The 20,470-nt window shown below is 43.3% G+C and overlaps 1 protein-coding gene across 5 annotated transcripts in view; it reads left to right on the top strand.

Annotated features, from left to right (window-relative positions):
• znf385b (zinc finger protein 385B) overlaps nucleotides 1-20,470 on the top strand; it is a 211,487-nt gene that overhangs the window by 129,141 nt on the left and 61,876 nt on the right. For all 5 annotated transcript variants that reach the window (XM_053626271.1, XM_053626272.1, XM_053626270.1 and 2 more), the window contains one exon: nucleotides 7,622-7,764. In XM_053626271.1, coding sequence (XP_053482246.1) covers nucleotides 7,622-7,764 — 143 coding nt within the window. The remainder of the gene's footprint in view (nucleotides 1-7,621; nucleotides 7,765-20,470) is intronic.

The raw sequence follows: 20,470 nt of genomic DNA, 5'->3' as shown, positions 1-20,470 counted from the left end.
TCATGGGTGATGTATGAGATATATGTAAGATTCATACAGATGGCCTGGGGCGAATAATAATCATGTGTGTGTGTGTATGTGTGTGTGGATGTCTGCATTATTATACCTGTAGCACCAAGACACACTTTTACAGCTGGAGACCAAACAGAACAGCAGTGTAATTACAAAAGCAATGTTTTCTCTCTCTCTCGCTCTCTCTCTCTCTCTCTCTCTCTCTCTCTCCCTCTGTGTGTCTGAGATTCTCAGCAAAATGACCATTGAATGTTGATCCTCCAGTATTTGATGTAGAGCATGAAACGGACAAGGGACCTAAACAAATAAGAGTGAGCAAAGGCGAGAGAGAGAGAATCCTGAAAGATCAGTGACGTAGTAATTTAACAGGAACATCTGTACATCTGTTCGTTTGTGTAATTATCCAATCTGGCAATCGTGTAGCAGCAGCGCATAAAATCATGCAGATACAAGTCAAGAGCTTCATTTGATGTTCATATCAAACATCAGAATGGGGGAAGACGGGATCTCCGGGACTTTGACTGTGGCGTGGTTGGTTGTGTCCGATGAGCTGGTTTTGAGTTTTTCCAGAAACTGCAGATCAACTTGGATTTTCACACATACCAGTCTCTAGAGTTTACAGCGAATGGTGCGAAAAAAAAAAAAAAAACCTCCAGTGAGTAGAAGTTCCGTGAATGGCTAGCCTGGTTCACCTGACACGAAGTATCTCAATTAATCACTCTTTACAACCGCGGTGAGCAGAAAAGCATCTCGACGCACAACACATTGAACCTTGCGGTGGATGAGCTACACCAACAGAAGACCACATCAGGTTCCACTCCTGTCAGGAACCTGAGGGTACAGAGGGTACCGGGTCACCCGAACTGATTGCGTTAGGGGTTGGGGGAAAACTCCACCAAAGCAGAGTTGAATCCACAGAGAAAGACGGTATTTTCACATTATATAAAACTTAATCTGACTTTTTAACCACTTAAAGTCCCTGCTTATTTATTCAATTATTAATCATACCGTTCAATAAATACTATTCATTATTTAGTAAGTACTGTGCAATGTAAGGAACAGGAGATTTGCTGTAAAGCAAAAAATACACTGGATGAGACCTGAATAGTGTGTTATTTAATTCATTTATTATTCGTAATGTGTAATGTTATTAGTTGTGTCAGCAATGGCCTTGCTTTAGTTAAGCGTTATCACTGCTTTTGAAAGCAGGTCTAAAATCTGCAGAACGAATTGAAGAGAAACTGATTTGTGATATTTTGTGCTATGTGTTACATTATTAGGGGGCCAAGCACCAAAGGTGTCGTCTTCTTATTCTTCTTCTTCTGATAGAGGACAGTCTCGGCTACCTACACAGTAGTTTTGGCAGTAATGTGCAGATTAAACAGGATGTAAGGGCGTATCTCAGGACGGCTTGATGATGTATTATCGTCGAATGCATCCTCAGGGAATATCCTTCGGGCCAGGTAGTGTCTTTAAAAAAAAGTCTTCATTATTTCTACTATTCTCAGCACTAGGATCATGTTGATATTGTTAATTGTTTTGTATTATTAATCATTAAATGAGGATAATTATCACCTTGTCAGTTGCTTTGCCGCAGCAGTTTAACTGCACTGCCCAGCTGTGTGTGTGTGTGTGTGTGTGTGTGTGTGTGTGTGTGTGTGTGCGTGTTTGTGTATATAAACTGTTTGCCTCCTGAATGATGCACACAGCCTTTACTGGCCCTGAATGCTTCCTATCTCAGATGGTTTCATTAAGCTGCGAAAAGCTTGACGCTGTTTTTGCTTCATACAAAAAACGAGAAAAATATCTTGCGTTTTATTGAAATGGATCGTTGAAATGGTGTGTTCTGTTTCAAGTTCTCTATTTGGACTCCCGAGTCACAAATCACCAGCGTGACTCCTGATGGAGGCTGGTTGGCTGGTTATTGAATACTCTTGAACTGTTGCTTTGCATGTCTACACACACACACACACACACACACTGCTTTTATTTCAGCACTTATCAAATATCTAATTTTGAGAAATTATCTGCCGTTAAGACTACATCATCGTTCAGTAACGTGAGCCCAAAGTGGTGTGTTATTACTGACTTAGAGCGGTAGCGTCGATATAAAAGGTCTACACACTCCTCTTAAAATCGCAGGTTTTTGTGGGGGGGGTTTGGGTAAAAATAAAGTTAAATCAGGTCAGCTCAGTTGCTATATCAACCAGTTTTGTTGTAATATCATATTATAATGGGGCATGTGACTGTACAATCACATTCAGAACAACATCGCAGATCACTTCACCCCAAACCATGTGGCAAAATGTAGTTTTGATGAGTCCAAGGTAGAACTTTTTGCGCACACATCCAAAAGATATGTTTTGTGCAAAAACAAACCAGATTATTACCCAATACTCATGGTGAAGCATGGTGCTGGCAGGATCATGCTATAGGGGGAGGGGCTGCTGCCGCTGCTCTTCAGCAGGAGCTGGGGCTTTGGTCAACGTGGAGTGGGGAGAATCATGGATAGCTCCAATATCGATGTATCTTGGCAGGCTGAAGATGAAGAAAAATTTCACCTTCCAGCATGATAATGACCCAAAGCGCAAATCCAAGTCAAGAAAGATATGGCTTCAGAAAATGATCAATGTTTTGGATCAGAGCCCAGACCAAAATCCTAAGGAAGACCTTTTTTTTTTTTTAACATCACTGCTATTTTAATCGGGGTGTGTGGACTTTTTATACGTACTGTAGAATGCCAAAAACGAGTCCGTATCAGAGGCTTGTTGGAACTGACATGTTGGTCTTGAAAATCAAATATACGTATATGATCACTACGATCCAAAGTGAATGGTATTGTACAGTCAATAGGTCATTTAGATACAGATTCTGAATTTTTTATTTTTTTTTTTTTTTTAGCCAATCACTTCTGATTAAAATGACACCTTTTTGGAAATACATACAGAATCAGCAAGATTGGTTTTGATTTGACACACAATAACCCCTCTGTTTGAGCGAAAGGGATATATTGGTGTATTGGAGTTCGTGGAAAGTGTGACGTCCTCATCCAAGGACAACGGGTTTATCTCCCTAATCCCAAAGTCTTCATATGAGCACCTCTTAGCATATAGAAACCATTTTCTTTGACTCAATCTTGTCTCCACGGTAATATGACACGAGTTCACACCAGGTTTTCGACAAACAGTTCACAGCTGAGGCAGAGTCGAATCCTGCACAGAGCTGTAAAAGTGGCCTAGAGCAATAAAAGTATGAAGAAAACTATAACGGAGTGCAAGACCGATTCAAGAGGAAATAAAAAGTGCACTTTGGGCTGTGCAAAAAACAAACAAACACCTTGGTTAAAGAACAAGCACCAAGAGTATAAGTGGTTCAAAAAGAAATAAATATGCCTTTTAAAGCTAGTAGTAGCTTGCAGGAGAGTAGCAGGTAGCATGTAGAACCACCTAGCAACAGTATTTCTGATTTAGAGTAATTGTTGTCCGCTATCTTCCTTATACCTGAGCTGCCGGAGTGGACGTTGACGATTGGTTAGTGTCACTGTGATTGATCGCGAAGACAGAGTATGCCCCTCCCACCCAGAGAGCAAGGCCAATTTTGCCCTCTTGGAGTCCTGGCCGTGGATTGCTGTGGCATCATCATCATCATCACCCTCAGGATTTGATCGCCGGATGGTAGGGCGAAGTCTCCAGTCTGAGCCCTTTGTAACAGTCAGAAGTACAGCTGTACAAACCTTTAAGTCTTCCAACACGGGAGTGTCTTCAGGACGGAGCTGTTTCGGCTTTAGGGTTTCTCAGCAACATGACAGCTTCGTTAAAAGGAGACGCTGGTGTTCAGAAGACGTGGGACGCCTATAATCACGTGGGTGATATCGTTTACTGTACATCCTAAACAAAAAAAAAATGGATTGCTTAGTAGTTAGCACGTTCGCCTCGCACCTCCCCGGTTGGGGGTTTGAATCCCGCCAACACCCTGTGTGCACGGAGTTTGTATGTTCTCCCCGTGCTTCGGGAGTTTCCTCCGGGTTCTCTGGTTTCCTCCGCCAGTCCAAAGACATGTGTTGTAGGCTGATTGGCGTTTCCAAATTGTTCGTAGTGTGTGAATGGGTGTGCGATTGTGCCCTGCGACGGCTTGGCACCTTGGGGTCCAGGGTGTCCCCTGCCTTGTGCCCCGAGTTCCCTGTGTTAGGCTCCAGGCTCCCCGCAACCCTGAGTAGGATAAGCGGTATGGAAGATGGATGGAGATTTCACTCTTAAAACAAGATATCAGTTGGGAATTTTTGGTTTCCTGGAACAAAGACGAACATTGTAGGAAAAACATATCTTTAGTCTCTCGTTATAAGAGCTGCTTTGCTGGCTTTATTTTTGCCGAGTGATCCATGTGCATGAGCAGCTCTGACAGCTCCGAGCAATTGATTTCAAATAACGTGTCATGCTTTTTACCCTGAGGACAAAATCTGATTTGGTGGGGGGGTGGCACATTTTTTTGCTATTACATTATTTTTTTGGCAGCAGAAACACAGATTTGTATTAGTGGTTACAAAGTGAACTCCAGTGTTCCTTGGATCCCGTGGAGCGGCAGATTGAAAGAAGGACTTTTTGCCGTGGTTTGATTAGTGCATATAACTCCCAGCATGTTAAATATTCTCCATCGGTGGACTGTGGCGGATCGTCAAGGTCTTTTTTTTTTTTTCCCCTCTCCTTGTTTTTTTAAGCAGCAGTAGCTCTGATGGATGATCTGGCTGGTACGGAGTGAAGTGGAAGATCTTGTCCCTGCTGCATCAGCACAGATCTCATGGTGTTCTTTTGGCGCTGGAGATCCGTGCAGCGTGATTAAGTGTAGAAGAAAACTCTTTGTGCCATGCCTCTTCTTCTTCACAGAGTATTTTCCAGAGACGGGAAGGAAGGAAGAAGTTCGTGAAGAAAGGTGGTGGAAATGTGAAACCCAGAATAAGACTGGTTTGTCAGGGGAAATGCGGTGTTGTGTTTTGTTTTCCTCATACTGAATCTGGAGGAGACTGTAGATGATCCCTGCATTGTGGATTGTGGTTTCATTTGGATTGGGGGGAAAAAAGGCTCTTTTTATGCACGTGTTTTTTTTTTTGTTTTTTGTTATATGACCCGTTATATATATTTTTTTTCATGTTTCATGGCATAATGTTAAACCTTGTTGACGCCTGGCATTAACATGTGTCCTGGTTTATCACACGTACAGGTGTAAACGAAGTCAAATTTGTCTAAGACGCACTGTGATCCAGTTATTCAAACCACATCCGGGGCCTAAGACTTTTATACGACTATTGTTCTGAGTAAAGTGTTTGTTGTGAGGTGAGCGGCTGTGGCTCAGGTGGTAGAGCGGGTTGTCCACTAATCGTAGGGTTGGCGGTTCGATTCCCGAAGTGTCCTCGGGCAAGACGCTGCACCCTAAGTTGCTTCCGATGACAAGCTAGCGCCAAATGAAGACCGTATTATACATGAAAAATATTTAGCATTTTGTGATTGCTCCTCCCACAGCATCGCTTGAATGTTGAAATGGTTGCAGTCCCTTGTTGTACCATGCTGTTGTGTTTTCACACTTGGCCCACAGTCAGGATTGATTGTAGGCTTGTTTGGGGGCGGGGCTTATAATCGCAGGTTCGTGTTCATGTTGAAGAATTCTGCCATACAGTATCTCACAAAAGTGAGTACACCCATCACGTTTTTGGAAATATTTGATGATATCTTTTCATGTGACAACACTGAAGAAATGACACTTTGCTACAATGTAAAGTAGTGAGTGTACAGCTTGTGTAACAGTGTAAATTTGCTGTCCCCTCAAAATAACTCAACACACAGCCATTAATGTCTAAACCACTGGCAACAAAAGTGAGTACACCCCTAAGTGAAAATGTCCAAATTGGGCCCAATTAGTCATTTTCCCTCCCCGGTGTCATGTGAGTTGTTAGTGTTACAAGGTCTCAGGTGTGAATGGGGAGCAGGTGTGTTAAATTTGGTGTCATCGCTCTCACACTCCCTCATACTGGTCACTGGAAGTTCAACATGGCACGTCATGGCAAAGAGCTCTCTTAGGATCTCAGGATCTGCTGCAGCACGGTGGCCAAGACCAACAGGACAGGTTCCACTCAGAACAGGCCTCGCCATGGTCGACCAAAGAAGTCGAGTGCACGAGCTCAGCGTCATATCCAGAGGTTGTGTTTGGGAAATAGACGTATGAGTGCTGCCAGCATTGCTGCAGAGGTTGAAGGGGTGGGGGGTCAGCCTGTCAGTGCTCAGACCATACGCCACACACTGCATCGAATTGGTCTGCATGGCTGTCGTCCCAGAAGGAAGCCTCTTCTAAAAACGATGCACAAGAAGCCCACAAACAGTTTGCTGAAGACAAGCAGACTAAGGACATGGATTACTGGAACCATGTCCTGTGGTCTGATGAGACCAAGATAAACTTATTTGGTTCAGATGGTGTCAGGCGTGTGTGGAGGCAACCAGGTGAGGAGTACAAAGACAAGTGTGTCTTGCCTACAGTCAAGCATGGTAGTGGGAGTGTCATGGTCTGGGGCTGCGTGAGTGCTGCCGGCACTGGGGAGCTACAGTTCATTGAGGGAACCATGAATGCCAACATGTACTGTGACATGCTGAAGCAGAGCATGATCCCCTCCCTTCGGAGACTGGGCCGCAGGGCAGTATTCCAGCATGATAACGACCCCAAACACACCTCCAAGACGACCACTGCCTTGCTAAAGAAGCTGAGGGTGAAGGTGATGGACTGGCCAAGCATGTCTCCAGACCTAAACCCTATTGAGCATCTGTGGGGCATCCTCAAACGGAAGGTGGAGGAGCACAAGGTCTCTAACATCCACCAGCTCCGTGATGTCATCATGGAGGAGTGGAAGAGGACTCCAGCGGCAACCTGTGAAGCTCTGGTGAACTCCATGCCCAAGAGGGTTAAGGCAGTGCTGGAAAATAATGGTGGCCACACAAAATATTGACCCTTTGGGCCCAATTTGGACATTTTCATTTAGGGGTGTACTCACTTTTGTTGCCAGCGGTTTAGACATTAATGGCTGGGTGTTGAGTTATTTTGAGGGGACAGCAAATTTACACTGTTACACAAGCTGTACACTCACTACTTTACATTGTAGCAAAGTGTCATTTGTTCAGTGTTGTCACATGAAAAGATATAACCAAATATTTACAAAAATGTGAGGGGTGTACTCACTTTTGTGAGATACTCTACATGCGTGCAGGTTTGCAAAATGGTAGGCACTAGATTAATCAGTTTGCTGTTTTTATTTTTATTTTATTTTTAATTTTAGATTTTTATAGAATAGAGACATAATGAGAATAACTTGCTCTTATCAGTCTATCCATCTCTCTCTCTCTCTCTCTCTCTCTCTCTCTCTCTCTCTCAAGAGAAATGATGACAAGTTTATGTTCCATCGACTGCTCGTTCTCTCCAGATTCTTTTCTCGGGTACTTTTATATAATTTAATCCACGCATGTTCCAGTGCCTCAGAGAACCCCATTGTTCCTAATCCGAGCAAAGTCATTTTAACGTGTCTCTCTCTCTCTCTCTCTCTCTCTCTCTCTCTCTGTCTTTCTGTGTCCTACAGGAAGTTCATGCCACAGTAACACGCTCCCGGCTCTTGTGCGTACGCCTCCTCTGATGATGCAGTCCACGCTGGACATGAAACCGTTTATGCCTTTCCCCGTGGATGGATCATCGCCTGTCGGTCTCTTCGCCAATTTCAGCACGGTATTACTATCTCTCTCTCTCTCTCTCTCTCTCTCTCTCTCTCTCTCTCTCTCTCTCTCTCTCTGGACTCCTCAGTATGCTGGAAATAAGCCGTGCACCTTATTCGTTCTCGAGTCGAACCTCCTGTTACGCTCGCATTCACTCGCCACAAACAAAAGCATTTCTGCTTTATCATTGAACATGAAACTTTTTTTGAATGTTCTTAAATGGCATTAGCAATTCTGAACACTTTGGCTCACAACCGCGCATCATTCAGCTCCCGTATTTAAGAGTAAGAGGTAAGTTCTTCACGAGCAAAATCATCCCTGATTTATCGCAGCCTAGTCGATTTCTTTTCTCCTTCATTAGCGTTAGATGCGGAGCTAAAGGTCCGTTCGCTGTCCACGCTCGTACAAGGCGCGGAGAAGTACTTTCTCACCACTTGCGCAAACCCATCACAAGGCAGAATTACACACACTCCCTTCCTGTGTCTCTGTCCCTTCCTCTGTCTGTCTTTGTCTCTTCCTCTGTCTGTCTCTGTCCCTTCCTCTGTCTGTCTCTGTCCCTTCCTCTGTCTGTCTCTGTCCCTTCCTCTGTCTGTCTTTGTCTCTTCCTCTGTCTGTCTCTGTCCCTTCCTCTGTCTGTCTCTGTCCCTTCCTCTGTCTGTCTTTGTCTCTTCCTCTGTCTGTCTCTGTCCCTTCCTCTGTCTGTCTCTGTCCCTTCCTCTGTCTGTCTCTGTCCCTTCCTGTGTCTCTGTCTCGTCCTCTGTCCCTTCCTGTGTCTCTGTCTCGTCCTCTGTCCCTTCCTGTGTCTCTGTCTCGTCCTCTGTCTCTTCCTGTGTCCCTGTGTGTCTGTCTCTTCATGTGTGCCTGTGTCTCTGTCTCTTCCTGTGTCTTTGTCTCTTCCTCTGTCTGTCTTTGTCTCTTCCTCTGTCTGTCTCTGTCTCTTCCTGTGTGTCTCTGTCTCGTCCTCTGTCTCTTCCTGTGTGCCCGTGTGTCTGTCTCTTCCTGTGTGTCTGTCTCTGCCTGTGTGTCTGTCTCTTCCTGTGTGTCTCTGTCTCTTCCTGTGTCTCTGTCTCGTCCTCTGTCTCTTCCCGTGTGTCTGTCTTGTCCTCTGTCTCTTCCTGTGTGTCTCTGTCTCTTCCTGTGTCTCTGTCTTGTCCTCTTTCTCTTCCTGTGTGTCTCTGTCTCTTCCTGTGTCTCTGTCTCTTCCTGTGTGCCTGTGTGTCTCTGTCTCGTCCTGGGTGTGTCTGTCTCTTCATGTCTCTTCCTCTTCCTGTGTGTCTCTGTCTCGTCGTCTTTCTCTTCCTGTGTGCCTGTGTGTCTGTCTCTTCCTGTGTGTCTGTCTCTTCCTGTGTGTCTGTCTCTTTCTGTGTGCCTGTGTGTCTCTGTCTCTTCCTGTATCTCTGTCTCTTCCTGTGTGCCTGTGTCTGTCTCTTCCTGTGTGTCTCTGTCTCTTCCTGTGTGTCTGTGTGTCTCTGTCTCTTCCTGTATCTCTGTCTCTTCCTGTGTGCCTGTGTGTGTCTCTTCCTGTGTGTCTGTCTCTTCCTGTGTGTCTCTGTCTCTTCCTGTGTGTCTGTGTGTCTCTGTCTCTTCCTGTATCTCTGTCTCTTCCTGTGTGCCTGTGTGTGTCTCTTCCTGTGTGTCTGTCTCTTCCTGTGTGCCTGTGTGTGTCTCTTCCTGTGTGTCTGTCTCTTCCTGTGTGCCTGTGTGTCTGTCTCTTCCTGTGTGTCTGTCTCTTCCTGTGTGCCTGTGTGTCTGTCTCTTCCTGTGTGTCTGTCTCTTTCTGTGTGCCTGTGTGTCTCTGTCTCTTCCTGTATCTCTGTCTCTTCCTGTGTGCCTGTGTCTGTCTCTTCCTGTGTGTCTCTGTCTCTTCCTGTGTGTCTGTGTGTCTCTGTCTCTTCCTGTATCTCTGTCTCTTCCTGTGTGCCTGTGTGTGTCTCTTCCTGTGTGTCTGTCTCTTCCTGTGTGCCTGTGTGTCTGTCTCTTCCTGTGTGTCTGTCTCTTCCTGTGTGCCTGTGTGTCTGTCTCTTCCTGTGTGTCTGTCTCTTCCTGTGTGCCTGTGTGTCTGTCTCTTCCTGTGTGTCTGTCTCTTCCTGTGTGTCTGTCTCTTCCTGTGTGCCTGTGTGTCTGTCTCTTTCTGTGTGCCTGTGTGTCTCTGTCTCTTCCTGTATCTCTGTCTCTTCCTGTGTGCCTGTGTCTGTCTCTTCCTGTGTGTCTCTGTCTCTTCCTGTGTGTCTGTGTGTCTCTGTATTGTCCTCGGTCTCTTCCTGTGTCTCTGTCTCTTCCTGTGTGCCTGTGTGTCTCTGTCTTGTCATCTGTCTCTTCCTGTGTGCCTGTGTGTCTCTGTCTCTGCCTGTGTGTCTCTGTCTCTTCCTGTGTCTCTGTCTCTTCCTGTGTGCCTGTGTCTCTGCCTCTTCCTGTGTGTCTGTCTCTTCCTGTGTGCCTGTGTCTGTCTCTTCCTGTGTCTCTGTCTCTTCCTGTGTGTCTGTCTCTTCCTGTGTCTCTGTCTCTTCATGTCTCTTCCTCTTCCTGTGTGTCTCTGTCTTGTCCTCTGTCTCTTCCTGTTTGTCTGTCTCTTCCTGTGTGCCTGTGTGTCTCTGTCTCTTCCTGTGTGCCTGTGTCTCTGTCTCTTCCTGTGTCTCTGTCTCTTCCTGTGTGTCTGTCTCTTCATGTCTCTTCCTCTTCCTGTGTGTCTCTGTCTCGTCCTCTGTCTCTTCCTGTGTCTCTGTCTCTTCCTGTGTGCCTGGGTGTCTCTGTCTCGTCCTCTGTCTCTTCCTGGGTGTCTCTGTCTCTTCCTGTCTCTTCCTCTTCCTGTGTCTCTGTGTATCTTCCTGTGTCTGTCTCTTCCTCTGTCTGTCTCTGTCTCTTCCTCTGTCTGTCTCTTCCTGTCTCTCTCTGTTCATTTTGCTGTCATGTCTCTCTTTTTCTCTCTTTTCTTTTCATACTTCCGTTGTCCCAGTGTCTCTCCTTTTCTTTTGTTTGTCTGTGTCTCTCGCTCACTTTCATCTCGTTCTGTCTCTCTCCCTCTGTTCATCTCTCTATTTGGCAACCCTGATTTCTCCATAATCACCTCCTCTGCTTTACACGGATTCTCATTTTATTGTTTTGACATTAAAAAAAAAAACCTGACATTCACAGAATAATGGTGTGTAAGGCTTGATAACAGTGATTTTGTGTAATCCAGATATGAATGCTGAGGCGGAGGTCAGTTTTTAAAGCAGCACGATGTCCTCGCTGTGTCCCCTCACATACAACCCTGAGTGTTCAGCGTGCTGTGCAGTGTGGCGCTGGTGGAGGCTAGTGCTGACATTGTTCGAGAGGGGGTGTGTGTGTGTGTGTGTGTGTGTGTGTGTGTGTGTGTATTTGATGGAAGCTGGGCAGTGACACCCTTCAGGCGCAGATTGAGCCCATGCTGTCTGTGCCTCGGGATTGAGAGGCTGTGAAATCGATTGGAGCTTTTATCTGCTCGGAGCAGGAGCCATGACTGGGAGCTCCATCTCATCTGCGGGGATAAAAGTCACATCCACACTGTTTGAGTTTTCCTCAACTCTCCGACCCGTCAGCCCTCTCACTCCTCTATTCCTGTGTCTCTCTGTCTTTTTATGTCTCTCATGCGCCTGCCTGTCTCTTCCTGTAACTCTGTGTCTCCCTGTGTTCTGTAACTCTCTGTGTGTCTCTCTCTCTCTCTCTCTCTCTCTCAATTCAATTCAACAAGCTTTATTGTCATGACCGTATACATGTACAGGATTGCCAAAGCATTACAGGAATGTACAACTGTTTATTAATAAATACTGTGTAAAAAAGAAAAAATGTACACAACCTAGAAAAATGTAAACATAAAAAAAAACCAGAAGACAAGCAGGACTGGGTGTGTTTGGGTGTGTGAGTGTGGGTGGGTTTGGGTGTGTTTGGGTGTGTGTTGGGGTGTGTGTGTTTGGGTGTGGGTGTGTGTGTGTTTGGGGGTGTATTTGGGTGTGTGTAGGGGTGTGTGTGTTTTGTTTGGGGGTGTATTTGGGTGTGTGGGTTTGGCTGGTTGTGTGTAGGTTTTGGTGTGTTTGGGTGTGTGTAGTGGGGTATGTGTGTGTGTTTGGGTGTGTGTGTGTTTGGGTGGGGGGGTGTGTGTGTTTTTTGGTCGTGTGTGTGTGTTTGGGCGTGTGGGTGTGTGTTTGGGTGTGTGTAGTGGTGTGTGTTTGTTTGGGGGGTGTATTTGGGTGTGTGGGTTTGGCTGGATGTGGGTGGGTTTTGGTGTGTGTTTGGGTGTGTGTGTGTTTCGGTGGATGTGTGTTTGGGTGTGTGTGTGTTTGGGCGTGTGGGGGTGTGTTTGGGTGTATGTAGTGGTGTGTGTTTGGGTGTGTGTAGTGGTATGTGTGTGTTTGGCTGGGTGGGTGGGTGTGTTTGGGTGTGTGTGTGTTTCGGTGTACTCATAGGATGGATTTGTAGAATTGTGTGTGTAGTGGTGTGTGTGTGTGTGTGTGTGTGTGTGTGTTTGGGTGTGTGTTTGGGTGGGTGGTTGTGTGTTTCGGTGTACTCATAGGATGGATTTGTAGAATTGTGTGTGTAGTGGTGTGTGTGTGTGTGTGTGTGTGTGTGTTTGGGTGTGTGTGTGTGTTTGGGTGGGTGTGTGTTTCGGTGTACTCATAGGATGGATTTGTAGAATTGTGTGTGTTTGGGGGTGTGTGTGTGTTTGGGGGTGTGGGTGTGTGTTTCGGTGTACTCATAGGATGCATTTGTAGAATTGTGTGTGTGTTTGGGTGTGTGTAGTGGTGTTTGGGTGTGTGTGTGTGTGTGTGTGTTTGGGTGTGTGTGTGTGTGTTTGGGTGTGTGGGTGTGTGTTTCGGTGTACTCATAGGATGCATTTGTAGAATTGTGTGTGTGTGTTTGGGTGTGTGTAGTGGTGTTTGGGTGTGTGTAGTGGTGTTTGGGGGGGTGTGTGTGTGTTTCGGTGTACTCATAGGATGGATTTGTAGAATTGTGTGTGTGTGTTTGGGTGTGTGTAGTGGTGTGTGTGTGTGTGTGTTTGGGTGTGTGTGTGTTTCGGTGTACTCATAGGATGCATTTGTAGAATTGTGTGTGTGTGTTTGGGTGTGTGTAGTGGTGTTTGGGGGTGTGTGTGTGTTTCGGTGTACTCATAGGATGGATTTGTAGAATTGTGTGTGTGTGTGTGTGTGTGTGTGTGTGTGTGTGTGTGTGTATAACCTCAGCTGCGTGTTTGTCCCGTTGTGTAAAGTTCTGGTTTGTGACTGGCCCCCAGCCCTCTCTACCGTACAGCAGAATGGGTTCGATGACTGATTCGGATCATTCTAAGCCAGATCCGAGGTGGGATTTGGATATGGATTAGTTTATTTCATTGTGTAGAACGACCTGCGTGCTTTCTCCATCAGCTCATTCACTGCTGGACCGACACTTCCAGTGGAATTCATTTTCAGTCCTAAGTAATTGTACCCTTTGCCATTTTCTATCGTGTGTGTCCCTAAAGTGAAGCATGAGTTCTTCTTTGGAGTAATTTAAGAAGAGCTTTAATTTATATGAAAATTCGGTCTCCATTATAAGGGCCAGTCATCATGGTGTGTGTGTGTGTGTGTATAGTCAATTGTAATATAAGATTTTTAAGATTTATTAAAACAGGGCTAATGGTGTTCACAGGTTCATACCTGATCATGAACACGGGAAAAAAAAAACAACACTTTCTCCCTTTTTACACTTGGCTGTTTCATGCGTCTTGACTATCACGATTATATCCAGAAGTCTAAATGCACGCACACAAGACGCAGTTGGAACCGATTTTAAGCATTTTAACCACATATTCGAGAGGGAAGTGTTACTCTTGACAGCCAGGTCCTCTCTTGAGAGGTGACGCATGCTATGCTAGTGCTGATGTTGGCGCTTTTAAAAACGGTAGCGAGATCGATCCTGCGTTTGACTACAGCATTTACCTCCCTTATTTCCAACTAGGAAAATCGAGAATCAAACTGAACCCCCTCTGGAATTCCTACTTGGAAACTCGGGATGATCTCCTCAGTAGGGCAGGCGGTATTTCCTGGTCAAATCTACAGCACTGCCTCGACAGTTTGCCGTTTGAAGAAGGGAAATATACATTACATCACTCATCACAGGTAGCTGGTTAGCATGTTGCTAACAAAAGACATACATGGACTTCATACATGGCTTCGTGCCACATACCGAAGTGTCCTTGGGCAAGACACCGAACGCCAAGTTGCTCCCGATGGCAAGTTAGCACCTTGCATGGCAGCTCTCCTACCATTGGTGTGTGTGTGTGTGTGTGTGAATTTTCCAAACGAAGAGGACCACTGAAAGTTTCTGTTCAAATAGACTGATTTATCCGACCAGAGGTGCATTTGACTGCAAGTGTTAAAATCTTTTTCAGGGTAGATTCCAGAATCATGGCGCATGGTACGATGGTTACAGGGTCTTTGAAGCAGGAAGGTGGAGAAGATGTCAAATTTGAAATGAGAAAAGCCTGTCTAAATCAGAAATATCCAAATGGAGTGATGTACTGTGTGACGGTTGGGAACTGGTGGAAATTTGGCTCGTCAACTAAGGAAAGTATTCCAGCTAACCGAACCCAAAAAAAAAAGCTTTATTTCAGCGACTCCAGGGTTCTAAATATCACCATCATGGCTTCTGGAGCAGATCGTCTGTTACATAAATCATAAATTAGATCAATTATTTAGCTGAAGGCTGAAGGCAGCTCAGCAGAGCAGAGGCTACAGGCTGCAGGGCTACAGAGTGTTTACAAATGTTCATAGATTGTTCATGTTGTTTACTCTGTCTGGACTGATTAGCGACCTGACAACGGCTTGTTTTAAAAAATAAAATGAATTAATGCAAAGAGAAGTGTGTTTATTCTGCCAGCGTCAAGTACAAAACAAGTGTATCTCCTCTGTTCAGAGTCCACGACTCTAGTCAAAAGTTTTAATGTGTAACACCAGATGAAACAAAACCAAAGGAGTTCAAATAGTTTAGCCATAAACATAACATTTAATAGTTTAACATTATAAGGTGACTGTTGCAACCATTCCGCTGTGTAGCTGTGACTGTGAAAATGCTACAAACCTCCCCCGCCATTTTGTTTGAGCAGAAACCGATGAAACGTGTGCTTTTGCCTTCGCTAATAGCTAACAACCTCCTAATGTTGTGCAAAGCGTTGGAGTTTGGTTCAGATGGCTCTCGGAACCTCTTAACCTAAATAATATGTTAAAAATCTAAATATTAAGAGATTTGTAGGCTAGTGTTTGCCCGTTTAACACTTACTTTTTTTTTCCCCCCACAAAGCCGACATATCTCTCATTAGGCAGGAATCCTAAATGTTCCCAGATCGCCGATGTGACATTTGGTTTCCCAACAAGGTCCGTCGCAGCGGCAGAACCCGAAGTGAAATTCACCCGACTGGATTTTGCCGGGCTCAAACAAACTAACAGACGACACCATATAAGGCGTTTGTTTATGTAATTTGTGTATTAATGTAAAATCTCCCACTATATGGTAGGATATAAAAACAAATTAATATTGCAACCATTATTGTTATTATTATTATTATTATTATTATTATTATTACACTTGTATACAAAACCTGTACTTGTCAGAGTGCCCACTCAAGCAGAAACATTTAACGTAGCGTGTGATGTGACACCACCATGGTGGCAAACTACCACCGTGGTGGTGCGGTTGTCATGGCCACGGTCACAGCCCTATCCCCAACCCATGTTAAAGAAAGATTATCAGATGACTTTTGTTCAAAGACGCCTCACAATCGCGTTTCAGGAGAGATTTAATTGCTGGCATGATTTCCAGCGCATTTTGCAAAATCTGCGGCGCTTTGGTGTCCGGCGTATTTTACCGAGCAGCTGATTGATTTATTTAGACTCACCGTTTACTCGGCTCGGGAATTTCTGGAACGCTGCGAAAGGGAACAGCGTGTAAAGAATGCCGTCTCTTTTGGAGACGAGTGCGGACGTGCCAGGATGGATTTTGGCATTTTGATGTAGTTGGTAATCGACTCGGCGTGTTAGTTGTTCCGTAACACTGCACAATCTCAGCAAATGAATAAAGGGCTTTCTGAAGCCTCGCTAGCTCCCCGTCTTTTTCCGATTCCCTCTGTGTCCATAACTGTCTTTCCATCTCCCGTCTCGGTGCGTCAGTGTGACGATGACCCACTGTGACACTTCTTCGGCAGTTAGTGCTGTCAGCATCTCTTGCACTCTCTGCTGCTGTCCAGCTCCACTTCCCAAGCACAGAAAAAATCAGAGAAACATCATAATTGCTGCATAACTGTCAGCTCAAATCAAGTGCAGCTCCAAGCTGCAATCACGCCGCTGCGAAACGAACATAATTACACGGCCTCCTGAAGTTAATCACCGTCGTCTTTAACAAGGCTCCGAGGAACAGATGGGTTCGGCAGCGACGCGTCTCAATTGCAGGAATTTGCCGAGCGCCTCGACGGTAATCGCCGACGTCGATGTCTTTCGCCTCTAAACATCAGGCCGCAGCAGTGTTATTATGTTATTTTGTTTTGATTCGGTTAAATCCGTTTTGTTCATTTTCAAATTTGATATTTTTAGTTCTGCTTTAATTTGCGCCTAGCTTTTCGTTTATTTTATTTCCGTCTTATTTTTCATTCCAGGGATGGATTTGAAATTTTTAGAGCTTCTTTTTTTTTTTTTTTCTTCTTCGTAATCCTTTGAAATGATTGCACTGCAAATTGTGTACCGTCCTTTTGACATGTTCAAGATGTGATTAAAGCACCTCTATCGGTCTGAGTGTAAGAGTGAAACGTGGTATATTTCAGCAACAGGGCGAATATTTCGATCTTTCTGTAACAAATGATCAGCTTGCAGTTGTGCGTACAAAAACGCTACAATATAATAATCTTAATAATAATAATAATAATAATAATAATAATCTTTAGCTAAAATATTAAATCTGCATACAGGCGTGAGCCAAGTCATTTTTTCAGATGGTCTATATTTCACACCCTCGTTTATAGCTTTAATGCGAGACTTTGATATCAATTTTAGCTTCATGTATTATTTTTTTTTATTTTGTCCAAAATACCGGCCAGTATAGTTTATCAAATAAACAAACCAACTAATGAATGAATCTGAGTCTTAGCATTATCAATGCTTTTGTTAATATATGGATGGATAAAAGAACACATTTTACTAAACAGTTCTGCAAGTCTTACCATCACAGACAGACAGACAGACAGACAGACAGATAGATAGACAGATAGATAGAATAAGCCAATCTTGATAAACTGTTATGCAATCTTACCATCATCGAATAAATAAATAAATAATAGATGGATGGATGGATAAAATAACATTTTGCCATACAGTTCTGCAAATCTTACAATCATTATTAAAGTAATACATTAATAAAGAGACAGACAGACAGGTAGGCAGACAGACAGATAGAGAAATAGAGAGAGAGAACATGATAGATAGATAGATAGATGGATAGATAAACTGTTATGCAATCTTACAATCATTATTAAAGTAATACATTAATAAAGAGACAGATAGACAGGTAGGCAGACAGACAGATAGAGAAATAGATAGATAGATAGATAGATAGATAGATAAACTGTTATGCAATCTTACAATCATTATTAAAGTAATAAATTAATAAACTGACAGACAAACAGGCAGAAAGTTAGGTAGATAGACAGGTAGATAGGTAGGTAGATAGACATATAGGCAGACAGGAAGACAGTCAGGTAGACAGACAGACAGCTACATCGAGAGTGAGAGAGAGAAAGAAAGAATAATCCAATTTTGATAATCTGTTAAGTAATCTTACCATCATCATTGAATAAATAAATAATAGATGGATGGATGGATGGATGGATAATGTAACATTTAGCCATACAGTTCTGCAAGTCTTACAATCAATATTAAAGTTATACATTAATAAATAGACAGACAGGCAGACAGAGAGAGACAGACAGACAGGTAGATAATTTGTTGATGTATGTATGGGTTTGCTAATGGTTTATTTATTTTTTTTTAATGCCAGCACACATTTAGTGCTTTTCCTCAACCCTCTTTTCATATTTTATTATATTTTTCAAAGCAGTGCTACAAAATTGAATGCAGCGGTGTACTTTTAGCAGGTTATGGTTCATTCTTAAGGGAATAAATAAGCGTACTGGGATGTAGCGCTTCACGTAGCACATACAGAGAGCCAAGAGACGGTACGAGGGGGAAAAAAAGCAAAATATCTAGGACTATGTAAATGTTGTGTGTTGATACGCTAGACAGGATTCGATTTCCATTTCGGGAGTCATTCCGTGTAGATAAAAGGCAAAGGAGACCAAAAAAGTTTGAATCTGCACCGTCTACTCTGTGGAACAGTGTTAATGTTATGCATAAAAACGCTGTTAGCAGATTGTGTTGCGTTTCAAGCACAGCTTACTGCAACAAGTTCAGGACTTTCTCACGTCTACACGTTTGTTTTTTCGGAGCACAAAGTGGAGAGATTGTTATACAGCGATTGTATCTGACAGTCTGGGGAGGGGGAAAGAATATGTAGTGCTAAGATTAAAAACAAACAAACAAACAAACAAACAACAAACTCGGAATCATTAAAACAACTTTTATAAGTACAATATGTTCGAACTGGGTAAATTAAATGTAATAGTCCTGTCTCTGGCTTAAAGTTCTGAGGAATGATTAAATGCTAATTTAATCATTTAACACTTTCTATTTCCCTAATTATTTTTGCTTCAGTGTCAGAAGGTTGTAGGTTCAAATCCCAACCCTGTGAGTGTTGATCTGAACTCTGCTGGCCATCTGCTCGGAAATACGCCTAAACCGAGATATTAAGAGCACAGACAAGAAAATTTTTTTTAAAAAAAACACCCTAGCTCTTTTTTTCTTCTTCTTTTTTCAATCTTCTGAGAAGCTATCGAGCGTATTTCTCCGAGTCAGGAGCGGGAAGGTGGAGAAGGGGTGCAGTAAGCGCTGACGTTCATCAGGTCGCTGATGATTTTGTGGATGAGCAGAGCGCTGTGATGGGAGATGAAGTGAAGGTGATTGCAGTGGACTTGCAGTTTCTTTTTTTCTCCTCTCTCTCCGTCTGTCTCTCATTCTCCGTTCTTAGAATCAATACTATCAGGAAAAGAGCAGGCTCGACTTGGAGATCACTCATCGCCAAGGTCACGGATCGCTCGCACCAGGTTACGCCGCTATCAAGGTAAAACGCCGAGACGGAGAGACAGCAGCTCTGACGGTCGTGTCGGGTATATAAATCAAATCACGGGTTTATAGTGACCCATACATGCGTAGTATCCACGCTTATGCACATCAACGTTGTTTGACACGTAATGGCTATTTTTACCAAAATCTAAGATGTAAATCATCTCCAGATCACTTGGGATCATCGCTGTAATTCAACATCAATCATTATCCTGATTTCTGTAGACTGTTTGATTTTCAGTGCAGCATGACTGTGGTATTTCTTTACAAACTTTCTTTTTAAACCTCCAAAGCGCTTTTTTTTTTTTTTTTTAAATTGTGCCAGACAGAAAAACAAACATTTTTTTTAAATTGAAGATATTAAAATAATCCAAGTCTGTGTAAATCAAAGAATATTTTTATTTGCTAAGAATATTTTCTTCAAGTATTGTATTTTGGTCATCAACACCTAACAGTTTTTCTTTATAAACACATCAGAATTTTTTTTTTCCCCAGTTAAAATGTTTTTTTGTTGTTTGTTTGTTTGTTTGTTTACTCATAGCATTCCTACTTGTGGACAATTCATTTACTATATAATGTACTATATAATACTATTTAATACAAATGATATTTTACAGAATGTCGTAATTTGAATGTATTTTTAAGTAATAGTAATTTTTTTTTTTTTAAATCTAAAGAAAGTAGATATTTTATGCATGAGGGTTAATGCACGCGTTCTACTCCATTATCGTTTCTATGGTAACGGCTCGTTCAGAGCGAGTTGTATGCAGGACGCTGGACGCCATGTAATCTAATCCTGATAACAGACTAAAAACGAAAGAAAGAAAAAAGCGAGGGGGGAAAAAGAAAAGAAAGACGTCCGACGGTGGAATTGTTGACGCTTTCCGTGAAGAGATGTTTATTTACCGTGTGTGGAAGGAGTCTCCGGTGTCAGTGCTTTGTGAACGTCACGGGTACAGCTGGATGTTTACGTCTCCCCCCACCAAAAAACGTCTTCGGGATGGAGAACTTCAAGAGAAAGCGAGTGAGAGAGAGCGACTGTTTATATCTGCGATAACGTTAGTGATGACGGGAACGAACTTGGTTCTCTCTTTTAAACGTAACTGTAAATGGATAGAAAGTGTGACGCGTGCATGACCTGATGTTTTTTATTTATTTAAAAAAAAAAAATCGTTATTGCCGTTATTGGAAAATAATCAACTCCCAGCGGTGTTTTGACCGGGGTGTAATATTGGTATTTCACTGTTATAAGGTTCTATCTGGGTATAGACTGAATAATAGATAGAACCTGAAAATACTAAGATGACGACATTCTTTCCTTTCAGATGTCTTTATAAGTAGTGAACTTCTGCAAAGCATCAAGGCAGCTGCCTTCTGTGGAAAAGTGTGGCACCGTGAAATGAATTAAATGAGGAATCTGTTCGTTGTTGGCTATACAGCCCTTACTGACTCTGATCTGAAGCAAACATGAATATGAAAGACTGCTTAAATTTAGTCTTGGATGCCTAG

The sequence above is a fragment of the Ictalurus furcatus genome, chromosome 6 (genome assembly GCF_023375685.1).
Source record: "Ictalurus furcatus strain D&B chromosome 6, Billie_1.0, whole genome shotgun sequence".
Classification (NCBI taxonomy): Eukaryota; Metazoa; Chordata; class Actinopteri; order Siluriformes; family Ictaluridae; genus Ictalurus; species Ictalurus furcatus.
This window is presented reverse-complemented; position numbering and strand designations above follow the sequence as displayed.